Raw genomic sequence first — 23,663 nt, 5'->3', positions numbered from 1 at the left:
CTTTTGCTGACAGGATTTGAAATCTAGCAATCAGCGAGATGAAATTGCTGCCGCACGTGCATCCCTGAAAGAAAATTCTTCTCTTCTACATTCAATATGTTCAGCTTGTTTGGAACATTCAGATGTTGCATCCCTTACAGCCAGCAAGGATTCAATTTGCAGTGAAATACAGAATGCTCTCAATGTAATTTCTAATGCTTCCCAAGGAGTTGGAAATAAAACAGGACAACCTTCATCTCACAAATCCACTCTAGGAAGTGCGCTTGATGAGCTTGAGGTAGGTGAACCCATAAATTTACCACACTGCAACATTTTTGGAAAAAATGGTTTGCTTTACTATTTGTATTCACTAACAACTATTGCTGTTAGAAATGGCAGACTAAAAGGTATTAGAAACCAATGCTCTGCATAGTCTTAGTCTGAATAGTATCACTATTTTATTGGGAAGAATCACTTCTTCAAAAGAGCTTGGAATTAATTCTTCATGCATGTTCATCGTTTTGCTTCCTTCAAACAGCAGTTAAGAATTACTTCCATGCACGTGAGTAATGGTGGAGGCAGAAACATCCTTGAATAAGAGGGCAGAACCCAGGAGTTCAGTTTACAAATGACAATCATCAATGGTAATCACGGCTGCATTGACTGCATTTGAACTAGTACAATGCATGTTGAAGTTACTTACTCTGAAACTTGTCATTGGGATTATTATTTAATTTATATAATTGAAAGATTTAGAAACCTAATTATGTTTTTGTTTATGATTAAGTGATATAAGCAATATGCTTTCACAAATCGGTGTTTCTACTTCCATACTGAAGCAAATATTTGGAGAACGTCAGCTCTTCCTCTGCTTGTGACCTACTCGTAGGTTTCTGTATGGAGCATTCCCTGTTTCATATGGCTGTTCTGGCTCTTACCAGTGTAATTTTCCATTACGTTGTCAAAATTGGTAGACCTCCTGTAGATGAGGTGACAGACCATGCTCCTCATCTGGTATAATTGATGTAGACCCAGATCAACAAAAGGAATAAAAGTTTCTAAACACATTTGCAAATATGGGCCTTTTTGGTTGTAAAAACTCAGATTTATCAGATGCCAACCTCACGACTCCAATATTGTTGATACATTTTCAAGAAAATTGAAGTTATGACTGATGATGATAGATTTTGTTTAAAACTTTCAATGAAAGGTGAGAGGAATAGATTGAAGTCCATATATTTAACACAAATCTTGTACTGGCTGTGCATTGATCAAAATGGATCTCTTAGTCATACGCTAAGTTGAATCTGACTTTTTTTTTTTTTTTTCCCTCAGAGGAACAGGCTATGATTGCATGTTACATGTTATGTATGCTTTTTGCTTACACTGGGTTTTAAAGTTACAGTTCGGAAGCTATTTTCTTACTTAGTGAAAGAAAAAGCAACATTTAAGTGTCACAAGTGATTTGTCACAATGACACCCTGAATGAAAATGTAATTTAAATTAGAGTTATTGTTTATCTGTTTTACTTAACAAAATAAACAAAATGAGTAAGTGCTTGTATCTTCTCACAGCAGATGAATTCATCTTGACTGTATGCTAGTAGTACCATTTTAATGAGTTTTTTTTTTGGTTATCATATTTGTTAGTTTTAAAATATAAGAATTTTGATAATCACTAAATGGAAAATTTTCTTTTGGATTGAATTTGGTTTTATTTGGAAATGTAGCAACATAGAAGCCTCACTTGTAAAAAGCCATTTCTTTATGGCCTTTTAAATTTATTTTTACCTAGATACCACAAATGGGAATTGAAGCTGTATTTGTTAGATAAGCACAATTTATAGAGTATTTAAACTTTTAAAAAATGATCTTATGAATTAGATGGTTGTGCTTTTCTTTCTCTATAGAAAGTTCTATTGGCTAAAGACCTGAAATAACCTTTGCTCTATCTTGTTGCTGCAAATACAGTGCCATGAAATAAATTGATGTAGTAAATAGTCTGTTGGGAACAAATCTCATTAAATGTTTATAGTGTAGAAAAGTATCACGGAGCTTACCCAACATCTAGTATCTAGATGGTTTGCAGTGTCATTCTTCCTTTGCCAGTGCTGGCAGTGTGAAAGTAATTACTGATTGTAAGATGAGGAAATCACTAGTAAACCTTAGAGTAGTTAACTTCTTAAATCAGTTGATTCTCAAGAATTCGTCGTACAGGTTCCATATAAATACCACATTATTCACAAGTAAACACAAAATGGCAGTGTCACAAATTAAATTGCATAAGAATCATAGAATCATAGAGTATCCCGAGTTGGAGGGGACCCATAAGGGTCATCTAGTCCAACTCTTGGCACTGCACAGGTCTTCCCAAAGTTTAGACCATGTGACTAAGTGCACAGTCCAATCGCTTTTTAAATTCAGACAGGGTTGGTGCAGTGACTACTTCACTGGGGAGCGTGTTCCAGTGTGTGACCACCCTCTCAGTGAAGAACCTCTTCCTGATGTCCAGCCTAAACTTCCCCTGCCTCAGCTTAACACCATTCCCGCGAGTCCTATCACTGGCGTTTACAGTGAATAGGTCACCTGCCTCTCCACTCCCCTTCACGAGGAAGTTGTAGACCGCGATGAGGTCTCCCCTCAGCCTCCTCTTCTCCAGGCTGAACAGGCCTGTGTTCAGGCCTGAAGATCTGTGTTAAAAGAACGTGGGTGTAGGTTATCTAATTCTTTTCATTGGTATTGCATCTTCTGATGTAAAGAGATCTCTAACAAAACGATCCAGGCTATGCATGCCTGACTTAGCATATCCATCTGATATGTTGTCCTTTAGTGATTGTTATGTCCTTTAGTGATTGTATGTCCTTTAGTGATTATGGCTATCTAGCACAGCAATTATATATGAGATATCAAAGTACTGTAAATTGGTCCAGAATGTCAGGAAATGGAACCAGGTTTCTGGATACCCATTATCCCTCTTTCATGAATCAGAAAACCAATGAGAGGAAGAAGATAGGGATGTGATAATTCTGATTGAATGCTTGTGTTTAAAAGCTCAGGTAGCTAAACACTGTTAACCCTATGAAAGCAAAAAAGCAAAACTATTTGTTGCATATCTAGTGTCCTCTGATTGTTTGGAAATCAAATGATCTTTTCTGCTTAGGTATGCTTATCAGAAATACTTGATGAAATTGCTTGAAGAATCAAATCTGCAGGCAGAATCTTAAACCATTTTTTTCTTGTTACTTTTGGCTATTATTTTTTTTTTTTGAGCTGAACTTAGTGGTGTTTTTTTTTCTTTTTTTTTTTTGCTCATACATGCCAGTGCTTCTTGTACATCTTTTCATGCACTTTCTGCAAACTGTCTCCTAGGAGAAGATGTTTCTCCTTCAACTTTATCTGAGATTTTAAAGGCAGTCATCTTGCTAACTGAAATGGATAATTGGCTGTAGCCTTCAGGCATGTCTTAGTTTTCCATCACGAAGCTGTTTGTTTCTGTATTAACTTGGGAGGTTGCATTTTATTTTATGAGGGACGCTGTAGTCTAGTGTTCAAGGTGCTTACTTGAGATACAGGAGCCCAACAGTGAAGCTGCTGATCCAGTGAGTTGTGACAAAGGGGCAGAACTCCAGCAGAGGTGAGGTACCACTGAGCAGTTTGGCATACAGGATGGTAATGTGAATGTGAGAGGCAGTTTCAAATCTCTAACACAAATAAACCTGTCTTCCACATCAGAAATGAATGTCCTGACCTCTGGAAGCTGGCTATCTGTAGGATGTCTTCCCTTATCATTCCTAGATCACTGTGGATGAGTCTTTCCTGTATAAAAATAGTTTGAAGTTATCAATTTGGTATAAGTTAATAATAAAAAAACTAAGTATTTTAAGTATTTAAACGCTAATGACTAGCTTCATACAGTTTTCTAAACCTGTATTACTATGCTAGTTGTTAAAGTGCAATCTTTTTCATTTATATTTCTACTGTGTCTTTGGATATAGCCAAAGCAATGAAGACCTAGGTAACTCAGGGGATTAAAAATCTGTTACGCAGGGAAACAGAGTTCCCACTGCAAAGAACTGTTTGGATTCTGCTTTTAAAATCACACATTCCTACTGACAGAGTGGCAGCTGAAAGAATTTAATATTCCAGAATCACAGAAGCCCCTCCATTTCAGCGTCCATAACAGCACTTCTTACTACTTCCAGTTTCCTGTACTGCATTGTCCTAATTTTCTACAATGCATATTTTGTTTGAGACAGGAAGTAAATTTGCTTGGTTACATGTAAATAGGGTGCAGTTTTGCTTTGTATTCAGCCACAATATCACTGTTGTAAGCAAGCTCAGCAAACAGAATACGTGAGAAAAAATGCCCAATATTAATATTCTTAATGTGTCTCTAAGCTATATTTGTGATGAAGTGGGATTTTACTGCCTTCGCACTTCCAGAAGAGTGTCTTCAGGTACGTTCCCTGCCTTCTGTGGAAATACCTGTTATAGAAAAGGACAAAGGAGTCTTAACATTTTATTTGCAGCAGGGAGGCTTCTGATGATAATACTGAGCTGGATTATTTCTCCTTTCAGGTCTGGCTTCAGGCATTGTCAAATTAGGAATTTGCCTGCAAAAAGCTAAATGATTTCCTTTGCTGGTGCCTGCTTGAACCAGTCTGGCTCCCTCCACTGCCATCAAGAGGTTAGGGTATATGGAGATGCTTCAGAGCAGGAGAGCAAGCCATCTTCCTTCTCTCCAAGCCATCTTTCTTTTCTTTGGGCTTTACCTTTAATGGCAGGGGCTGCTATGCTTCAGAAAGTTTCAGCATTGGAGAAACTTTCTTGGAGAGTGTACAAGTCAAATTTGTTCTAAGTTATAAATACTGAGAAGTTATTAACTTACTCCCAACTTCCCTGCTTCCACAAAAGCAGATGAAAATAGTGGACTGCATGTTTCCTTTGGTCTAGGTTTGTCAGTAGACAAGTAGCGATTAAAACTATGGTCCCATCCCATTTTGGCTCTGATACCAAAAGTTGCATGTGAGATTATTGCTTCCATGATCAGTGTTTATTTATTTAACATCTTTCACTTAGGAAACAAATAAGTGGTACAAATAAGGTTACTTTGTTGCTTTTATAGATGCAGAAATAGCTGCACAAATAGTTTTTTTTTGTCTTTAAAAGATTTAAGCTCTTTTCCTCCTGTTTATGCTTCAGCTCCTTTCCAGATTGTTATGTGTATCCAGATAGGTGAAAATTGGTTTGAGGAAAAAACAGGAACTTAAAAATACATAGTTACTGCTTTAACTTAATCTAAGATTGCATCTGCTGGATGCACATGAGCACCTGACATAAACATATAAACCATTTTAATGATACATCCTGTCACTTGCTGAAACAAATAGACAACAGCAATAGCAGTTGCACTGGGCTGCCTTTTTTTTTTTTTTTTCTTTTGTGATGCTCTGCTGTGATACAAAATTCCCAAAATTCAACACAGTTACTGTGAAGAGAAACAGAAACTCACAACTACCTTTTCCTTCTGGACACCGTCTGTGGAAATTTGAGGACTGTAGTTCATGTAATCAGTTTCTGGTATGAAGCAGAACAGGAGCCTAGAACTTTCAGCCCCAGAAGGGCTTACAAGGGTTACTTAAGATTTAGTGTCCTCTATTATATATATATTGATTGGGAGCAAGTGTGAGGCTGAAATACTGAGAGTACTTAAATAATAAGAGTGCTTTTAAATGATACTGAGGACTTCAGGGCAATGGAATACTAGTGGAGGTAGAACATTAGAAACCTACATTGCTCCTTCCTGCACGTTGGGAAATAACGAGCTTCCATTTGAACTAGAGTAATGCAGAAAGAACCTGCACGGTCTGATGTCAGTATTAAAATGCTTCCTTGGGAAATACTCAGATTCTAAAGTCTGATTTTTCTCTAGCCTTGCTGGAGAATATCCCAGATGTCTCAAAGCAATTGTATATTTTAGGAAAGGCAGGAGAACTAGACCTGTAACAAAAAGACCTTCTTTCCCTAAATCATAGATAATATATATGAGATTATTTTTTAGCAATCCATAACAAAATTGGAAGGTGACTTAATTTCCATTTTTAAAAGTTTAAGCTTTTATCTTAAAATGTTTTAACAGAACACTTTCTCTACTTCGACAACTTCCTAAGTTGGGCAGTATATGAAAATGAGATATTAAATCTAAATTGGAAAAATAACTAAAATTCTCTGGGTTAAAAGTAGTTCAACACATATTGGATAATCACAGATAACTTCTGATTTACCTGACCTAAATTCCACTTGAGGGCATATGGCATAGTTTTCTTGTTTAATATTTTTTCTGGAAGCTTAGAAAATCGCATATGGATACATCAGGTAAGGGGACTTACAGGGAATATGGGCTTTGGTGATCTGGAGAGTAATGCTGTTCTTTCAAACATTCAGTTTGATTAAAAATGAATAGTTTGTATTTCTTTAAACGTTGAAGCTCAAATACAATTGCTTTTGCACTGTATGAAAATATCACCTCTCCTTTTCTTTTTGCTATGCTTGCCACAAAAGCATAACTAGTTTTATCATGCCAAAACACTTTGCTGCTTTTGTTTATTCCAGCTGGTGAAAAGCAAGAGGACACTTCAATCTGTGTCCTTTGAAAACACAGTTGTTGAACAAAAGCTGCTATTTTGTGCTTTGCTGGTGTTCAGCCTGTTAAATGTAGCAGCAGTGAATTTCTGCCACAGTGTTTAACTGTATTAGAATAAAAGCTGTCAGAATCCAACTGGTCGTGTAACATCTCTCAGCTGTAAGCTGGTAAAGTTGTTTTTATGCTAAATCTAGATGTCCTCCTGATTTCTCAAAATGTAAATGTTGGAGGTGTCAACCCTCCCTGTAGACTTTCAAACAAAGCTAGGCCTCAATTCTGAGATACTTTGATAAGATATATAGTATTAATGAGTAGTGAATGTCACATATATTGTGTGACAGTTGTACACAGACATTATAAACATGGTATAAGATGTACTTCTTTTTAAAAAAAAAGTCATGGTAAATTCATGACAGGCCCACTATATGGGAGAATAAGGAAGTCAGATGACCCTCAAGAAGTGTAGACAGACACGGGAAACAGTTTGAAGAAATACTTTTTGACAACATCAGTGGTAGAACATGAAGAGGAGAAACAGTGCTGGGTGAGAACTTAGGAAAATGGTATATGGTTGCTTGTATTAGGACGTATCTTCTGTACGGCTCTGAGGCTGGCTGGCCTTCAGTTCCTTGCCTGTAAAATGGGGCTGATAGCTTTTCATTTTAGAGTGGGATATTGTGAAGATCGGTAAACCAAGTAGTCAGATACTGCAGTGATAAAAATACACGCATGTTTATAAAGGTAAACAAATGGTGTTTCTGTTTCCAGGAGTGACGTGCCTTGTAGAAGAAGTGAGAGATGCAGATGTAGGCAAGACTGAAGCAGTCTTCAGTCTCAAGTAATAGAAGCAGGAAACAGAGACGACTCAGAGATAAGGTAGTTGTGGTCAGATGTCAATGTGGCCTGGGAACTTGTTCTACTGTTCTGTGTTTCGCTTAGGTGTGAAACAGCTCTGGCTGGAAAGCTCTGATGCCAGCTGAGGACTGAATACAGGCCAGTAAGGTTTGATAACACAGATGTGAGATCTGGGTGGCAGAGAGAACTGGGCTTTGTCCGCAAATGACCTGTACGTGTAGCCATGGTAGGGAAAATGGAGTCTTCCACGGTCAAAAGTATTTTGGATACATCAAGGGTAAAGGGCTATTTGGAAGTCTAGGAAGCAAAATGTCACTGCAGTTCATGCAAGTGAAAAATAAAGCAGCAACTTTATTAGTCTGACTTTTCTTACCAGTACTCCTAATGTTTTTCAGCATTTAATTATCCAGGATCCTCTTGCAGTGAGTGAAGAGAAAATACGGCCATCACTAGAGAAACGTTTGGAAGCTATTATAAGTGGAGCAGCTTTGCTAGCTGATTCTTCCTGCACGCGTGATTTCCATCGAGAACGCATCATTGCTGAGTGCAATGCTATCCGTCAAGCTCTCCAAGACCTGCTCTCTGAATACATAAACAATGTAGGTAACCAGGCTTTTTCCCTTTTTTAAAAATGTAGATAATATGGAATATATTATTTTCCTTTTTCATGTAAATATATATGAATATATATATATATGAATAATATATGCAATAGAAGTAACTTGGCCATTATTGTCTCTTGTGATTGCTCATAGTTTAATCTGTATTTCTTAACATGGTCTTTACAAGATCAAAAGGAAATTTGTCTACATAAACCTAAGCAAAAGCTAAATATGGACCTCCAGAATGAGAAAAAAATTTGTCATACATTGTATAGAAAATGCTGTATTACAGGTATGACTTACACATATTTATATTACTTGATGCTTATTGTAAACTGTCACTGGGACAGAACAGCCATGATCCTTTGTACGCTAGCAAAAGTTTCTTCGTAATTTCATAATTTCACTTTCCAGTTGAGTCTTAAGGTCTGAGAGGACCAGAGATTAATCTCTGTTCCTGTAGAATGCAACAACTTAGATAATAATTTACTAATACATGAGTAGTGACAGTATCATTTTAGGGTGTTCATGCCACTACGTTTGATTTTCGTAAGGGCACTGAGTTACAAGTGTAGAAATGACTTAATTCCTACTTCAGAAAGCTAGGACTTTCAGTAAACCCAGAAATGTGGTTCTCTGGCATGCTTGTAGGCCAATTCATCTGTGAATTTATGAAAATGAATATAGTTTGATTGTGCTTTAAAAACAATTATTTGATTTAAAGAACGGATTTGGTTCTTACATCTGGCAGTTACATGGTAGAACAGTGGAGACTCAGATACTATTAATGTGGGTACATAGTGTTAATACCATGCCTTCCCTCAGGAAACATTTTCTATAGGCATACTGTTCTTATCTAAAGAATGCTTCAAGATGATTCATCCACCACACTGAGAAGATAATTGTATGATACAGCTATTTGTTTCTTTTTTTTTGAAGCCAAAACTCCTTTCTCTTCTGTAAGTTATACTAGTTAACCCAGTCCAAAGCTGTTCTATTGAGACTGTTTTCTTTGTCTTATCCTATTGTCGTTAGGATAATGAAGTGTAGGGACTAAGATAATTTATGCATATCAGATGTTTTTTTCATTTTTCAGATATTGTACTTGTTGATCTTCTTTTGGATTTGTACTACCGGGTTGGGGAGTGGGTGGAGAATTCCATTTATTTAATTATCTGTGTATTCCAGTTCCTCTTTCAGTCCCTACACCAGATAAAAATGCTTGTATTAATTTTTATTTAGAATTTACCTGCAGCTTCTGTTGAATACAGCGTAATTCCTGAACCTCTCTGGTAGTTTTTTGCACTTGGGCTGCTTATGTGAAATTTCTTTAGCTTTAGTTAGCTCTGTATGTTGGTCTCTGATACCTTCTTGCAGCAGATGTCTGTTGTGGTATCTGTTCTAAAATGAATTAAGTTTACTGATAAATGACTGAAAGTTTAATAAGAGAAGACGTTGACCTGAAGTAGCTAGGAAGTGTGGGAGGATGCAAATATAGTGTATACCAACCCATATCAGTCCAAAGGATCACCATGGGTTTCTGGCAAGAACTCTTTAGTAGAATTCTGCATTTTTCAGGAGTCAAACTATATGAGTGTAAGACACATGGTCACATGTAAGTCTTAAATTCTTCACTCTTGGAAGACAATTGTGATTAGCTTTCATATTTCAGAAATAATCACATTTCTAGGGTTACCTAAGGTAAGTGAAAAATATATTGCTCAATTCAAAATGTAAACTTGAGAAAGGCAGCAGCTGTTTAAACATGGTAAAAAGGGAATATATAATATAATTTGCTGCAAAACGCTGCATAGGCTTACAAGGACAAGGAGGGAAGTGAAAAGGAAGAAATACAGAAGATTTATATGTATGAGGTGTTAAACTAAGGTTAAATGGCAGAAGTGAATTTAAAGTTTTCAGTTTCTTTTAGTGCTCTTGATCTGTTTATACATTTAATATTTATCTTAGTGGAAGAAACTATCACCAACATTAGTTTATAGCTATTACTGAGACTGTATTGACTAAGTTTTTCATTGAGGATATTATCAGGTGTCAATTTCACAACTCTAACTCACAGAAGAACAGATCCAGGAGAAGGTGCTGATGTAGCACTGCCTCCTGGGCTGTTCTATTAATAATTTCAGTAAGCTAGAACTGTGAATTGAATGAGCTGTAACAGTTATGCAAGCCGTTTGTTAACACAGTATAATTTAAGGACTAGGTTGTGACCCCTTTCTTTCCCTGTCCCTGGGAATACTGCCATGCCCTGCAAGCAATCCCACTGTTCACATAATACTTAGTGTGAGTCCATGCATGTTGTCTCTTAGTGTATTTGTGCACTATACCCTGAGTGAGGCACTGAGAGATCTGCACTACAGCTTGAAGGTGAGTGTGAAGTTTTCCTTGATGAGTATCCACAGAGGATATACTGTTGCTCCTGTCTTTGTCCTGATGGGTATATAGTTCACAAAATAGAGTCTACTCTCTGTCATTTCAGTTTTTGTCAATCACTCTCATGAGTTGTATATAGCTGCTTCAGAGGGTTTTTTTCTGGTTAAGTATCTGTTTCTTGCTAGTATATTAGTTTGATTACTTCTGCCAAGGCTTCTTTCTATCTTGGTGTTGCTAATGAGAGCTGCATTGTTTCAGAGACCCCCCACACAGGAAGTGCCACCTTTGCAAACTCTTCTCTAGCACCTGGTTTTCCAGGAGGCTGTAAGAGATGCATTGGCACTGGTAATATGCAGTGCATTTCTAAGCCCCCTGGGTCTTGTTCTGGTGGTGAATGTGTCCTGGCTGGTATTTGCTTAGCTTTAACAGGATCATTTCCAAGGGCTTCAGTGCCTAAATTCTGTGTAAGCTGTGCATCCAAGTCTACTTTTTGAAACTAGCCCTCAGTGCCTAAACAAGTGTAAAGGAACTTAGGATATACTCCTAACTATTTGAAACACAAGAGGGAATATAGCTTTTTTTATTCCTATGTTTGTTTTATTTCTCAATTATTCTAAGTTTTTAATAAGTCTTAAGGACATCAAGTGAAATCAAGGGCCTCTTGGTGTCAGTGATAAAATGTAGAGGCTTTTAGTGCAAGCTGGGAGAAACATCTTTTCAGCAGATGCTGCCTTTTACATAAATGGCTACTTTTTGCAGAGGCTGCATCACAGTGAGGTGATTTGACAGACATTAAAGCAAAATGTTCTTTATGCTAATAAAGACCCAGTCTGTCTTCAAGAAGCTTAAGGTTTTCCACTGACAAAATAATTCAGTTATATAGTAAATTGCAATTATATTTATAATTAATTATTCTAAAAGGCAGCAAACTTTTTGGGGGTATTTCTGAATTATTTATGTACCTTTGTTATTCTCTCTGAATTCTACTCAGAGACAGGTATGTATTTGTATTTCAGGACATCAAATAGCAGAAATTACTACTGTGAATTTGGATAGCTTATCAATGTTAGAATGATACTGCGGTATATGGATAATAATGCATTCGTAGGAGCAATCATTTTATTCTAGTAATAAGCACTTGCATTCTTCTAATGACAGGCTATTGTCATGTCTCTGTTCATCCTTCAAAATGGAAAGTTGTGGAATATATTCGAGTTCAACAATACTAACTTCATATTTCTTGAGTTCTGTCTGCTTTCAGTCCCAGTCACAATAAGGATATGCACTCATTTGGGTGATCAGAAGGGATAAGAGTTGTGATTGAGTGTGGGTTAAAGTGGGCTGTAGTGAGCAGCAATTAGGATGACAAGCACAGCTTTTTCTGCCTTCATTAGTAGGGATACTATGTCTGAATAATTGTTCTGCACCATAACCTGTGGGTTTGAATAAATATCGCTGGTTAGGTTATTCAGACAAGGCTGAAAAATGCTTGGTGAAGACAGGTTAGGTATACTGATGGTGTGACAGCTGCATTCTTGACTTAGTTTCCTCTTTTGGAATGTTGTTTTATGAAATTGGAGCTTTATTAGTTTCTCAGTGTTGTTTTCAGGGTGTTGGTTGAGTGTATAGCTGTATTTTCTTATTCAAGCTTGGCTAGTATGCTGTATGCCTTTCCTTGTAGGTTGTGATTTCTTTCATATTTGTTGTGTGTTTCAAAGTCATCTGTTTCTTAGCTATGTTTTTATGCTGAAATTACCTACAGCACATGATGTCAGTAAAATTGTTTGCATTGTTGTTGCCATTTTAAAACTTTTTGTGAGTTTTCAAGGTTTGTATCTTAAAAAGATTTTCAAGTGGGAATCTGAAAGATTTATGTCAAAATATTTCTGAAAACGATATTCTTTTTTTTTTTTTTTTAAATAAACATACCAACTTGATCCAGGCTCGAAAAATGTGTCAGTACCACAAAATAATTGATTTTGTTAAAAATATTTCACAGAGTGTTTCACACAAAACTCACAGGAACATGTGATTGTGCAAACCAGCGGCAACTCAGTAATTTAGTCTGTAGTTTTGGAGGTCCCTGTGCTTCTTGTGCCACAAGCAGGGGCTGCTGCCCGCTGTCCCACTGTTGCACCATACGTGCTGAGTGTGGCACAGAGCAGAGTGCCATGTCATCCCTGCTCACCCCAGGGGTGGTTTCAGCCTCCCGTTGAGACATTTAAGAAAATAGGCGAAAATTACTGATGCATTTTCCTTGGAAATGCAGCTGTGGAGCTTTATTTCTGGGGATTCCCTGAAAGTTGTCTGAAGCCTTGTGCTTCACCACAGGTTTGTGTCCAGAACTTCTCGATATGAGAGACATTTGGATTTGAGCCATGCTTGGATCTGAGCATATGAACTGCAACATTGTGAGGATGGGACCAGACAACCTGGGAACCCTGATAGTACAGGGATGCCTGAGACAGGGAGTGAGCTGGACCATGCTGAGCTTTCCAAAAAAAAATAAAAATGATATGCAGCGCAGAGCCGTGTATAGCCATGGGGAAGGTCTAGCTGTGGGAAGGATGAAAGCTGACACACTGGGTAGTTGTTGGAAGTTGTGCAGTCAAATTGTAATTGCTGTCTTTTTCCTGGAACCTGAACACTGGAAACTTAAAAACAGAAAATGTATGGAAAAACAGGTGTGTACTGATGGCTTGGTTCTGGGCCTTACTGTTTATCTTGACTCGTGAATTTGAGTGCTGTGGAGTACAAAGGCCTTGCTTTCCTCTTGTTTTGAGTGCTTGTCACCAGCAGCTTAAGGTCTGACCCACTGTCTTTGTGGAGACTGCCAGTGATTGAGAATATTTTGTTTAGTATTTCATGGTCATGTTTACTCTTTTGGAGTGGAAGAATTTATAGATACCTCAAAACTTCATGTTACTTGTGCTTTATGCTTTGCTAAAGATTTTTACCACTTTTCCTGGCTAGAGAGAAGACAAGACATTTCGGTTTATAGTCACAGTGGTGCAGTGTGTCTTGCATTTAAGCTAATTACTCTTGTCCTGAGCAGTGGATTTTTCATTTCAGTGCTCATAGGGAACATTTTTGGTAGTTCTGGAAGTTGCAAAAAGTCCCCTAAAAGAGTTATTTCAAGCTGAAGAAACTATTTTGTTCAGTTTAAAAAGGAAATGTTTCATGCTTTTTATTTAGAGTATTGCCCCCTGGTCTTTGTTAGATCATTACATCTGTTGGGAATATTTCCCATTATTTAACTGTATCTAATAGCTGCAGAAAAATGGATTAGAGATAGTAATATGCATGTGAAGATTGGTGCTCCACAAATACTAAATTAGGACACAAAATGATATCTCTTATGGCAGAAAATTCACACACATGAATCAAATAAGCAAACTCATGAAAAAGCTCCAGACACATTTGAATCTGCTACAGCTCTTTCTAGTAAAGCTTGCATTCTCCATTCACGTATGGATTCACCTAACCTCTTTCTGTCAGATGGGTTTATAGTCTTAATCTAGATCACTTTGCTTGGCAGAGCCATTACTATTGAAAAAATAAATAATGTGAAAAAACAGATGATTTGCATTTATGTTTTGGAGTAGGGGTGTAGTGAGCACTCTAATATGAATATTTTTGATGGTATGCTGAAAATGTACTTGGAATGTAGTATTTACTTCATGAATACATTTTTCATGACTTATTACACTGAAATCTCATGTCAGAACCTGCCAAATTCTGTTTGCTCTTCTATAGAGAACTGCTATGGTGATGTGTATTAAAATTTTGTTGCAAGGAGTTCTTGTCAGGTATCAAAAGTATTGCAACCAGTCCACAGATTATATACTGGTAAGTCTCAATATTTTACTGTTTTCACACCGTTTGTCCCTTTTTTCTTGTTGTTTTTTGCTGTTGGTGAAACTCCTGGAAGGACATGATGAGTTAAGCTAAGTCACATACGTCATTATATAGAGCTCCGATGTCTTCCTGAAATCCTTTTTTCCTTTATTTCTATGCTGGCACACGTCCAAACAGAACTTTATTCATGTCTTTCTGTAAAAAGAATGGATTCAAATGTTCTTATTTCTCTGTTTATATTCAAACTTTTTCAAAAACTGGTTTTCTAGAGAAGTTTGGAAGTCATGTATAGCAAAATGTAAACTACATAAATTTCAAATTTATATACACAGTGTGATGTGTGGGTGGAAAGTGTCACTCAGATTTTTCTTATTCAGGGTTTTTTAATAACTTTATTGAATATGATGTCTTCAGGAAAAAAAAGATTAATTCCAGCAAAATTGATATGCCCATATGGCATATTATGCTGGCATTTACAGAGGAAAACATGTAGTTTTCATATTTCTTTTGCTGACATTGGTTGAGTACTTAATTGACTTTCAATACTCCTGTGGTGGGTTTCCATACGTATTATATGGGTAATTGAAAATTATTTCTCTAATGTTACTTTGTCAATCGGTTAGTTTTAAAGGAAAATTAGATATGAAATATTCAGGAAAAAGATTTTAGTGTGCTTAAAAAACAAAAGTAATCTAGTGAATTTCCTAAATAGATTTACAGTTAAAAAATAAGCTGCAGTTAAATTTATCTGTTTATATGTGGTCTTACAGAATTTGCAGTAAACTGGGATCTATAGACACGAGCTAGAGAAAGATAATGAAAGATTTTCTGTTCTTAAGCCCTGTTTTTCATTTAACGGTTCTGAGCCAAGCTATTTCTAGGATTAATCGGATCTTAACTTAAGGCTTGCATTGAAGTAATGTAGGGTGATGAGCGAGTCATGGCTCTGTAGAAGATGATTCAGTACAATAGTAATTTGAACGCGGTATACCTGAGAGCAGTGGAAATATATTAGGTTGCTGAAGACAAGATATTTTTTTTTTTTTCTGGGAACCTTCAGTACTTCAGTGTACCATTTTCTCTATTCCCCAGCTGAAATAGTTTCTTGATTGTGATAATCAATAATTCATAAAAAATAATATTGATTATGATAATAAATAATAAAAAAGCATTGCAAATGAATATTACAAATGTTTGTTATCTGAACATCCACCTAGCTGTTTAACTTACAAGATTTTTTTTTTACAGTTTATGCTAAATTGCTGTCAGTACATGAGGTTTTTCTTGACCAATTTCTTATTTTCTTGGTGATGTTATACTGATCATTTTTCTAAATGTTATTAGTATGCTGCTTCTAGGAACACTGCTAGAGTCTGCTGTTTCAGAATGCATTTCTATTGGGTTTTCTCTCTGTGTAGGACGGCTGGTTTTTGTTGTCCAGATATACTTCTACATTGTATTTGGTTTCAGATTAGGAAGCATTTACTTCTTGTTTATGTAACTTAATTAACTTTAATTCTTATTAAAAAGATTAAAAAAATTCTTATTAAAAAGATCAGTCATTGATAGTTTAGAGGACTCCTATTAGAATATTTATATTATGAATTAATATCAAATCCATTTTTTTTAACAAACAAGAATTTTCTTTGAAGCAAATCTGAAATACTTCCCTTAAATTTTCAAATGTGATTATCTTACATAATCGTCTTAAATTATTGTCATAAATTCTTTTCTTAAAAAGGGTTTAATAGCTAAATAAGTAACCTGTCCCATCATAAATATATTTGCGCAATATTCAAATGCATGTTCAGTGCAGCAGTATTCTGGATGTTGTTTAAGTTGACGTTTGTCAGGCTTCTGACACTGTCTCCATTAGAAGAAAATGATGAAGCATGGACTAGACAAGTGGACAGCAAGGTGGACTGAAAGCTGGCTGACATGCAGTGCTCAGAGGGTTGTGATCAGCCCAAAGTCCAGCTGAGGGCCAGGCACCCCCAGAGGTTATGGAGTTCCCATCCAATACCTGACTGGGCATGGCCCCGAATAACCCCCTTGAGCTGACTGTGCTTTGAGCAGGGTTGGACTGGATGATCTCCAGATGCCTGTGCTGACTTATGTATGTGAAGTCTGTCCTGAACTAAATTCCAAAGTATGTGCAACTTCCTACGTGTCCCTGCTGGCTTTGATTAATACAAAGTTTAACACATTTTTTTTCTAACAGAAGATTGGAAGATCTTCTGGTAATGAGGGCAGGGCAAGAAATTAGATGGATTTGAAGTAGTAAGAATATTCTCTTGTATTATTGTAATGGTGACCAGTAAGAATGATCAGAAGGCTGAAAAAGTAAACAGACAAGCAAAGTCTCATCATCATATTATTACATATATATATATAAATCATTTCAAGATCAGCTTTACTCAAAAAGTGCCTCTTGTGGTTATTTTCTAAGCTTATGGTACCAGTTGGCACATTTTCCTTCTGTTTGAGTATGTGAAGCAAATAAATGTCTCAAATCAGACAGCTGCAAAGCTTAGTAGAATACATTAAATAAAGTAAATCATTCTAATTGCTCTATAGATTGGAAAATCCTTGCTATCTTAGGTTATTCTAAATTTTATCAATTGTTTCGATAGCAAAAGAAGCAAAATTTAGAAGCAAAAATTAAAACAAGCTTATACAAAGATGAAACAGAAGGATAGGGCAGCTACCTAACTAGAGGCTGTAGTCAGCAATAATCTAGGATTATCTTTTCTATTTGATAGCAATGTTTCTAATTTTTTTCAAAACCTTAATATTGTATAGGAAGAATTATCTGTCTGTAAAAGGACTGTAAAAAAACGGTTGAAGGAATTCCTCCTGCTCCTTCCTTACAGAATATATTTAGCTCTTTCCTGGAGAAGCAAAGACGAGTAATGAGTTTGAATGCAATGTAATAGAAGAAAATAAGAATTTTAAATAAGCAACCACTTACTTCAGCAACCACTCTTTAAATAAGAACTGCTTTGCTGAGCAGTACATTGTCACACAGCAGCAAAAACTTCTTGGCAAAGAAGTCTCATCTCTGTCATCTTGCAGGACCCCAGACTGTCCCTTTCATGATGGAAGGCAGCTCTGCATGAGTCTGTGTGTTGCATGTGACACAGAAATGCCAGGCGGGGCTCATGAAAGAACTGGAAAGTGTTTTTCATAGCATTAACTTCTGTGCTTCTCCTCCAGCTTGTCCATTCCTCCCATAGTGGGCCAGCAACCATTTTCTGGTGACATTAGCAGTTAACTTAGCTTTTTGTATGAGGGAGGCTGTAGGGTCCTTATGGAAGCATTTGAAGACATCTGCCCTGGGACACAGCTTGAAAGTCACCAGCATGGCATGACTGACTCTGGTAAGGCATCTCTGTGGTCACGGGGGGGTGAGACATACCATATGATGAAGGAAAGGATGAGGTTAGAAGGTGGCAGATGACATTCCCTTGAGCATGATTTTGCCAGTTCAGTTTCATTCAGTATCTGGGGAAGGGTTGGAATACAAAAGAACCTACTAGTAGTATTTGTATATATACTGAGAGTTTGTTTCCTTGTGAGCTCTTGGCATGCAAGTAGTACATTTAACAGCGATTCAGCTGTTCATAGTAGCAGGAAATTTTTACCTTATCAAATTTATAACTACTTTAGAAAGATTTATCTAAATTTAGTATTTCAGAATCCACTTAACAATTTTATATCCTATGATCTGTTCATGAGCTGGAACTTAAATACAAGAAAGAAAAGACTGGAATTTTGCTGTACAAGATTAAAATGAAATATTACATTTGCGTAATAACTGAGCTATTCTTTCATATTATCTCTTTTCTGAAGAAAGCTGCTATGCACTGTAAAAAACAACTCAGTGATGAAGAAAATATTGCTTGTATTTGGTTCTATGGCAGAAATTAACAATAATTTACCAGTGTTATTGTAAAATGCAATAAATAATATTTAATATTTAACATTGCTGTTAGTACTTAATGTTATGTTTAATATTTATATATTTTAAGAAATGTCAGAATCCCTGTTCTTACTGTTTTTATGCAAGAGGTAATAATACTGCTTTGCTTTCTTTCGGCTCAGGGAGGACTGTTTTACCTAATGTTTTGCCAGGCAGATGAAACTTTGCTAACAGCTTCGGCAGAGAAGCAGCCAGCTTGACAGACCTCATGTGATGGGTGGGCGTGCTGTTAAATGTTTATGCTCTCAGTGTATTTTGTATGCAGTTGGTATTATGCTATTTTAAAAAATGGGGTAACGAGGCAGTTATGGACCTACCTATTCTGGGTTTCAGATGAAAGGTACCTGTATAGTTAATGATTGATGTATGACAGGCTTGAATGTAAGACAACACAGACTTTGTATTTGCTTCTTTTTGGGCAGAAATCATGTAATTATAAGACATAAGGGAGCTTTGCAATTCTTTCAGAATTTTTTACTGGAGCTTTAGGCACAAACTGATGGATTTATTCTGGAATAGACTGTAGTTCATTCATGTGCTCCACTTGAAGAAGCTTTTTTTTTTAATTTTACATGAGTTTTGTTGGCTATAAAGGAAGAATAGCTTCATTATGTATTGAAATGGCTTTTTCCCAGTTGGTCTGAGAATCTAAAAATATACTATCAAATGTCATTATTTTATGTGATATATTTCACAGTTTAAAGCACAAGTTTTTTTCCGGAGTTGAAATTAAAATTGCTGACAGTAAGGAAATAAAATGATTGATGGACTGTTTACAGTTGACCAGCTGCTAATGAATTCTCATTCAATATCTTGTTGGCTTGTGCTGAAGTAATACATAAAGCAACCGTGAAAATAGCCTCAAGTTCCTAAAGAACAAAAAAGAAAAAAATAACTTATTCTGACACTTTTGATCTATGGACTATTATATAAGCTGTGAATCCTGTTGTTCTGGGATGATGTGATTGATGGTATCATTTTTGCTGTTTGATTGTTTACTATTTACTGACTGTTACTGTATGTTATATTTTGGCTCAAGGCAGAGAGAAAGGTTGCTTAGTTTCCTTCTTTGGCCTCTGTAACGTATTGTTCAGGTGAAGCTTTCCTGAAGGAAGGAAGAATACACTTCCTTTGAGCATGGCTGAGCATGCTCAGCTGAGATAAAGTTCAGGAGTTTCCTGAGCTGGGAACTGAGGATCTCTTGGAGGAGACTTCAGAGAAAGAAGGTACTGTTTTCTCAGGATCCGGTGGGGTTTATGTACAATTTTTGCATCTCCAAAAAAAAAGAAAAAATAAAAATCGATGAGAATACTTAGCTTGATCACCAGCTTAAAGGAAAGCATGATGAGCAGGGGAGGGGATTGGCTAACTGACACTTTGACTTTTAGTATCTTTTATCCAGCAGGACAGAGTTTTCACTCTTTTGGAATTGTGTTGCGACAAAGCGTAGCGTTAGTGAGTCAAAGCCTTTTTGTTTCTCATAAGGAGGAGGTGGAGAAAGCTCCATTTCAGTTCTGGCCAAGAGGGGACCAGTCTCCTGCGGCTCCTAAGAGCATCTTCTCAGTGACTCATTACTTAAAAGTTTTTAAGTCTCTGTCTTGATGAGTTGGTTCTTTCAGTATGAAAAGGAATGAGTTGCCCTCTCAAATATGCTTTCAAAGTATAGAAAAAATCTCAGGTGTTTGCAGACAAGTACCTCATTGTGTGCTTGGCTCGTGTGAGACAGGCCATTGCCTATCTCAAACTGTGCTACATAAAACACTCATTCTTATCTCTGCTGCTGAATCTCAACCGTATAAAGGCCAAAATCCCATTACTTTTAAAGGTCCAATCTGCTGAAGCCAATGGTGGAACTTTGACTAACATTAGTGGAGACAGACAGTCATCTTGTTTCAAGTAGTTAAGCTCAGCTCTGTGTAATTTTCTTTAAGGAATCTTTTCTGCTTTTTAAAGAGTGTGGTTTGTGCTGAAAGTCATGCTTTTTATTGTTACCTACATTGAAAGACACCCATGTTTATTGCAATGTCTTATACTTTCTTTGAAAAATATAATTCCTTTTTTTTAAAAAAAGTCTTTTTACTGTCCCTTGTTTATATGAATTGTGTTCTCTTTGATGTTTTCACATTTCCACTATGCCATTTTTCTATTTTCTTTTTCTACTGATATTCATGCTGCAAGACAGAAGAATTCCTGCTGAAGCTGAAGGAATTTCATTACTTCTGCACAGTATAGAAGAAATTTAGGCTTGACCTAGTGTTTAAGCTAAGCAAACTAGTAAAAGAGAAAAGTTGCATAAAATGTTGCGAATTCATCCTGTTTTCCTCACTCATTTTTTATCAATGTTTTGTTGCCGATTAAATTTCTAACCATAACCAGACTCTGTATGTCTCTTTTGGCCTCAAACTGTGTGTAACCACTCAGAGTCTATGCTGTTTGTCCTTGTAGGAAGCCTTATTACTCACAGGCAAATGTAATCTATCATCTTTTCCTTGAACAGTTCCCCTTTTCCCTCTACCCCAAAAGAAATCAGAAAAGATTTATAAGGTTCTGCAATCCACGAAGTCTGCTTCATCATCCTTAAATAAAGTATATCTGAATGCAAAGCTATTATTTTTATATGAATTTTGGGAGCAGAGTATTTTACCTTTTCCTGTGTGCTTTTACTAAAGGTAAAAGATGCATTTTTTGAGTTATTGCCCCAAAATAAAAGCTTTTTTTTTTTTTTTTGTCAGAAGAAAACGAGCGTATTTACTTTGAGGTGTCCAAACAGAATGAAGTATTTAAGCTGAAATGATACCATCAGTTCCCATAGTAGTGTCTTCAAGGTGCTACTATCCTATCCTTCTGATGCAACATAGCATCTTACTCAACTTGTCTACCTTATCTGCGATGGCAGTAAAAATGTGTTGAATCTAGATGTCACTGTGTTCACTACTCTTCCCCCAGAGGATTGCATCTGATCAATGTAAATGAGCAGTTTAATCTGCGCCTTCCCATTGTCATCATTTCTGCTTATTTGTTCATATTAATCTGTTACCATACTGGCCAGATAATGTAGTTTTGTCAAGTTCTTTGTAGTTATTCATGGTTGGATCTTTTTGTTCAACTTTTTTGTATGCTTCTCTTACTGTTTTCTCTCCTATCTTTCCTCATTTTCAGATATTGTTCCACCCCTTCTCTTTAGATAGAATGATTTTTTTTACCTAGTTGGATGTATTTCCTAAAGTTCTTGGCATAGACGGATATGTTTTTCAGTGAAATGCTGATTCATTTTTGGACAGCTTTAAAGGAGATTATTGCTTTTCTGCCTGAGTAATAGCTGCATGGATCTCAAGAGTTGTTATTGGTAGTTAGCACTGTTCATTCTCATTCTTAATTGCTGGTTTCCTTATTTATCTCTTCAGTTCTGTCTGTCAGACATTACACTTAGGAAAGGAACATCTCACAGAATTTCAGCTTAGTTGTCTAGTTGATGCTGCAAGTCAAAGATTTGCCTTTTATAATGTTTGCTTATTTTGTAAATTATTTTCCAAGGTTACCTTTATCACTTAGTCTTGAAAACTGTGTGACTAATGGGAAAATATGCTGCTAAAGCGTAGCAGACCTCTGACTGCTTTTGATAGGCAGCATTATATATGCTCATTGTCCCTTGTATTTGGATTAATTTTCATATGAGCAGTACTTTAGTGTCCTTACATTTTCAAAACCTTTTTTTAGTAATTGTCTTCCATTTATTTTCCGTTTCTCTGTTCCCCCAAACTCTTAGATGAAACAGGTCAATAGCAGTAACAATTGATTTTTAACAAAGAAACTTTGATATGTTTATTTGTCTTCTGAATCAGTTAGAAAATTGAGATGTAAATGTTTGTGTATGATGGCAATGTCTGCTTTTTCCCTGTGCTCAGTTACTCCTTCCAGTTCACGTCTATAAGGCCAGCTTTATCACTCTTAATGATTTACATTTGGGTGCTGTCCTTCTGATTACTCAGATACACAAAAGATATTTAATACTACAAAAACTGGAAATAAAATGTTTTTCATTTGCGAGGAAGGCAGAAGTCTGTTTCTTGATCAGGTTGATTGCTTCTGTGTCTTCAATCTAGACTTAAATTTAATCCTTCCCATTTCTTTCTTATGTAGCACTTTATCAGCCTGTACCTCCTTTTAAAACCCACCCTTAAATATCTTCTGTGTTAGCTCCGTATCGTTTTTTTAGAACACGTATTTTGTTCCTGCAACGTAATTTAGTTGCATCCAAAATGCTTATATCCACTTTCTTTACATCTCTTCTCAGAAGTGACATGCAATTATTTCTGCATTTAAATCTGCATTTCAAGTTTTAGCTAGTGTCGTATTCCAGTAACTGTTGTATTTTTGTGGTATGAGGATTGTCTCTTCACAACTGCCCCACCTGGAATTTTGTAAAAGAAAATCTATAACACAAAATCTTTCAATAGGCCATTAATGCTAACTTCCGAAAGCAGAAATTAATTTGTTCTTTCTGTAAAAATAATTTGATTTTTAATAAGATTTTTGCATATTACATGAAGCAATCTTAGAATGTAATTTAGCATAAATCAACTGAAATAAGTTTATAATCTTGTGTTTCTTTTGCTAAAGAAGAGGTGGAAGTTCAAAAATCCTGAGCCAAAATGCACACAGGTAGAGAATAAAAGAAAGAACAAGTGCCGAGGAGTCAGGCAGCAATTTACATTACACTTGTCACTTGAAATTCAAATGATGAAATTGATCCTGCAGTGCAGAACAGAGGCAGATCTTACCCTTGTTTGGGACCAGTTATCTTCAGCACAATTCCTTGTAGGTTCAAGGGGTCTTCTACAGAAATATAGCAGAAAGCTTCAGGGAAAGAGTAGCTTAGAAATTGCAGCATTTAAGCTAGAGAGTAGATATGACTCTTCCCTAATTCTTAGGAATTATAACCTCTTAAAAATGGAAATAGAAATTAAATCAACAATGCTTAGCTTCACTAATTCCATCCCTATTTATGATTTTAAAAAAAAGTTCTAAAAATTGTGTTGGTCATTTCACATGCACTGTATCTGTCTTTATGAAAGCTTGAAATTTTGGAAAGTATCCTGCTTTCTTTTGTTAGATCATCATGAGACTTTCAGTCAGTTGTATAACCTGTACAGGTTATACTTGATAACCTTTATCAAGGTCTCTGGGATATCTGGGTGTAAACCTACTAAGTGTACAAGTAGCAATTACAGTCATTTGGAAAAGGAACTAAGGGAAAAGAGTAAGCCAATACTGAAAAGCTGCTTGTGAAGAGAAAAGGATTAATTTGTTTTCTGTTGTCAGTGTGGATGTGAGAACCAATAAAGGGCTTACAT

The 23,663-nt window shown here is 36.2% G+C and overlaps 1 protein-coding gene across 32 annotated transcripts in view; it reads left to right on the top strand.

The window, feature by feature from the left end:
* CTNNA3 (catenin alpha 3) overlaps positions 1-23,663 on the top strand; it is a 495,101-nt gene that overhangs the window by 104,912 nt on the left and 366,526 nt on the right. For all 32 annotated transcript variants that reach the window (XR_014587169.1, XR_014587170.1, XR_014587171.1 and 29 more), the window contains 2 exons: positions 14-277; positions 7,872-8,075. Coding sequence is in view for 25 of the 32 variants with exons in the window: in XM_083845405.1 (XP_083701531.1) it covers positions 14-277; positions 7,872-8,075 (468 nt within the window). In the remaining 7 variants the exon portion in view is untranslated. The remainder of the gene's footprint in view (positions 1-13; positions 278-7,871; positions 8,076-23,663) is intronic.

Source organism: Anser anser (assembly GCF_964211835.1).
Source record: "Anser anser genome assembly, chromosome: 7".
NCBI classification, from domain to species: domain Eukaryota; kingdom Metazoa; phylum Chordata; class Aves; order Anseriformes; family Anatidae; genus Anser; species Anser anser.
The sequence above is the reverse complement of the archived record's forward strand: the minus strand, read 5'-3'. Positions and strand labels throughout refer to the sequence as shown.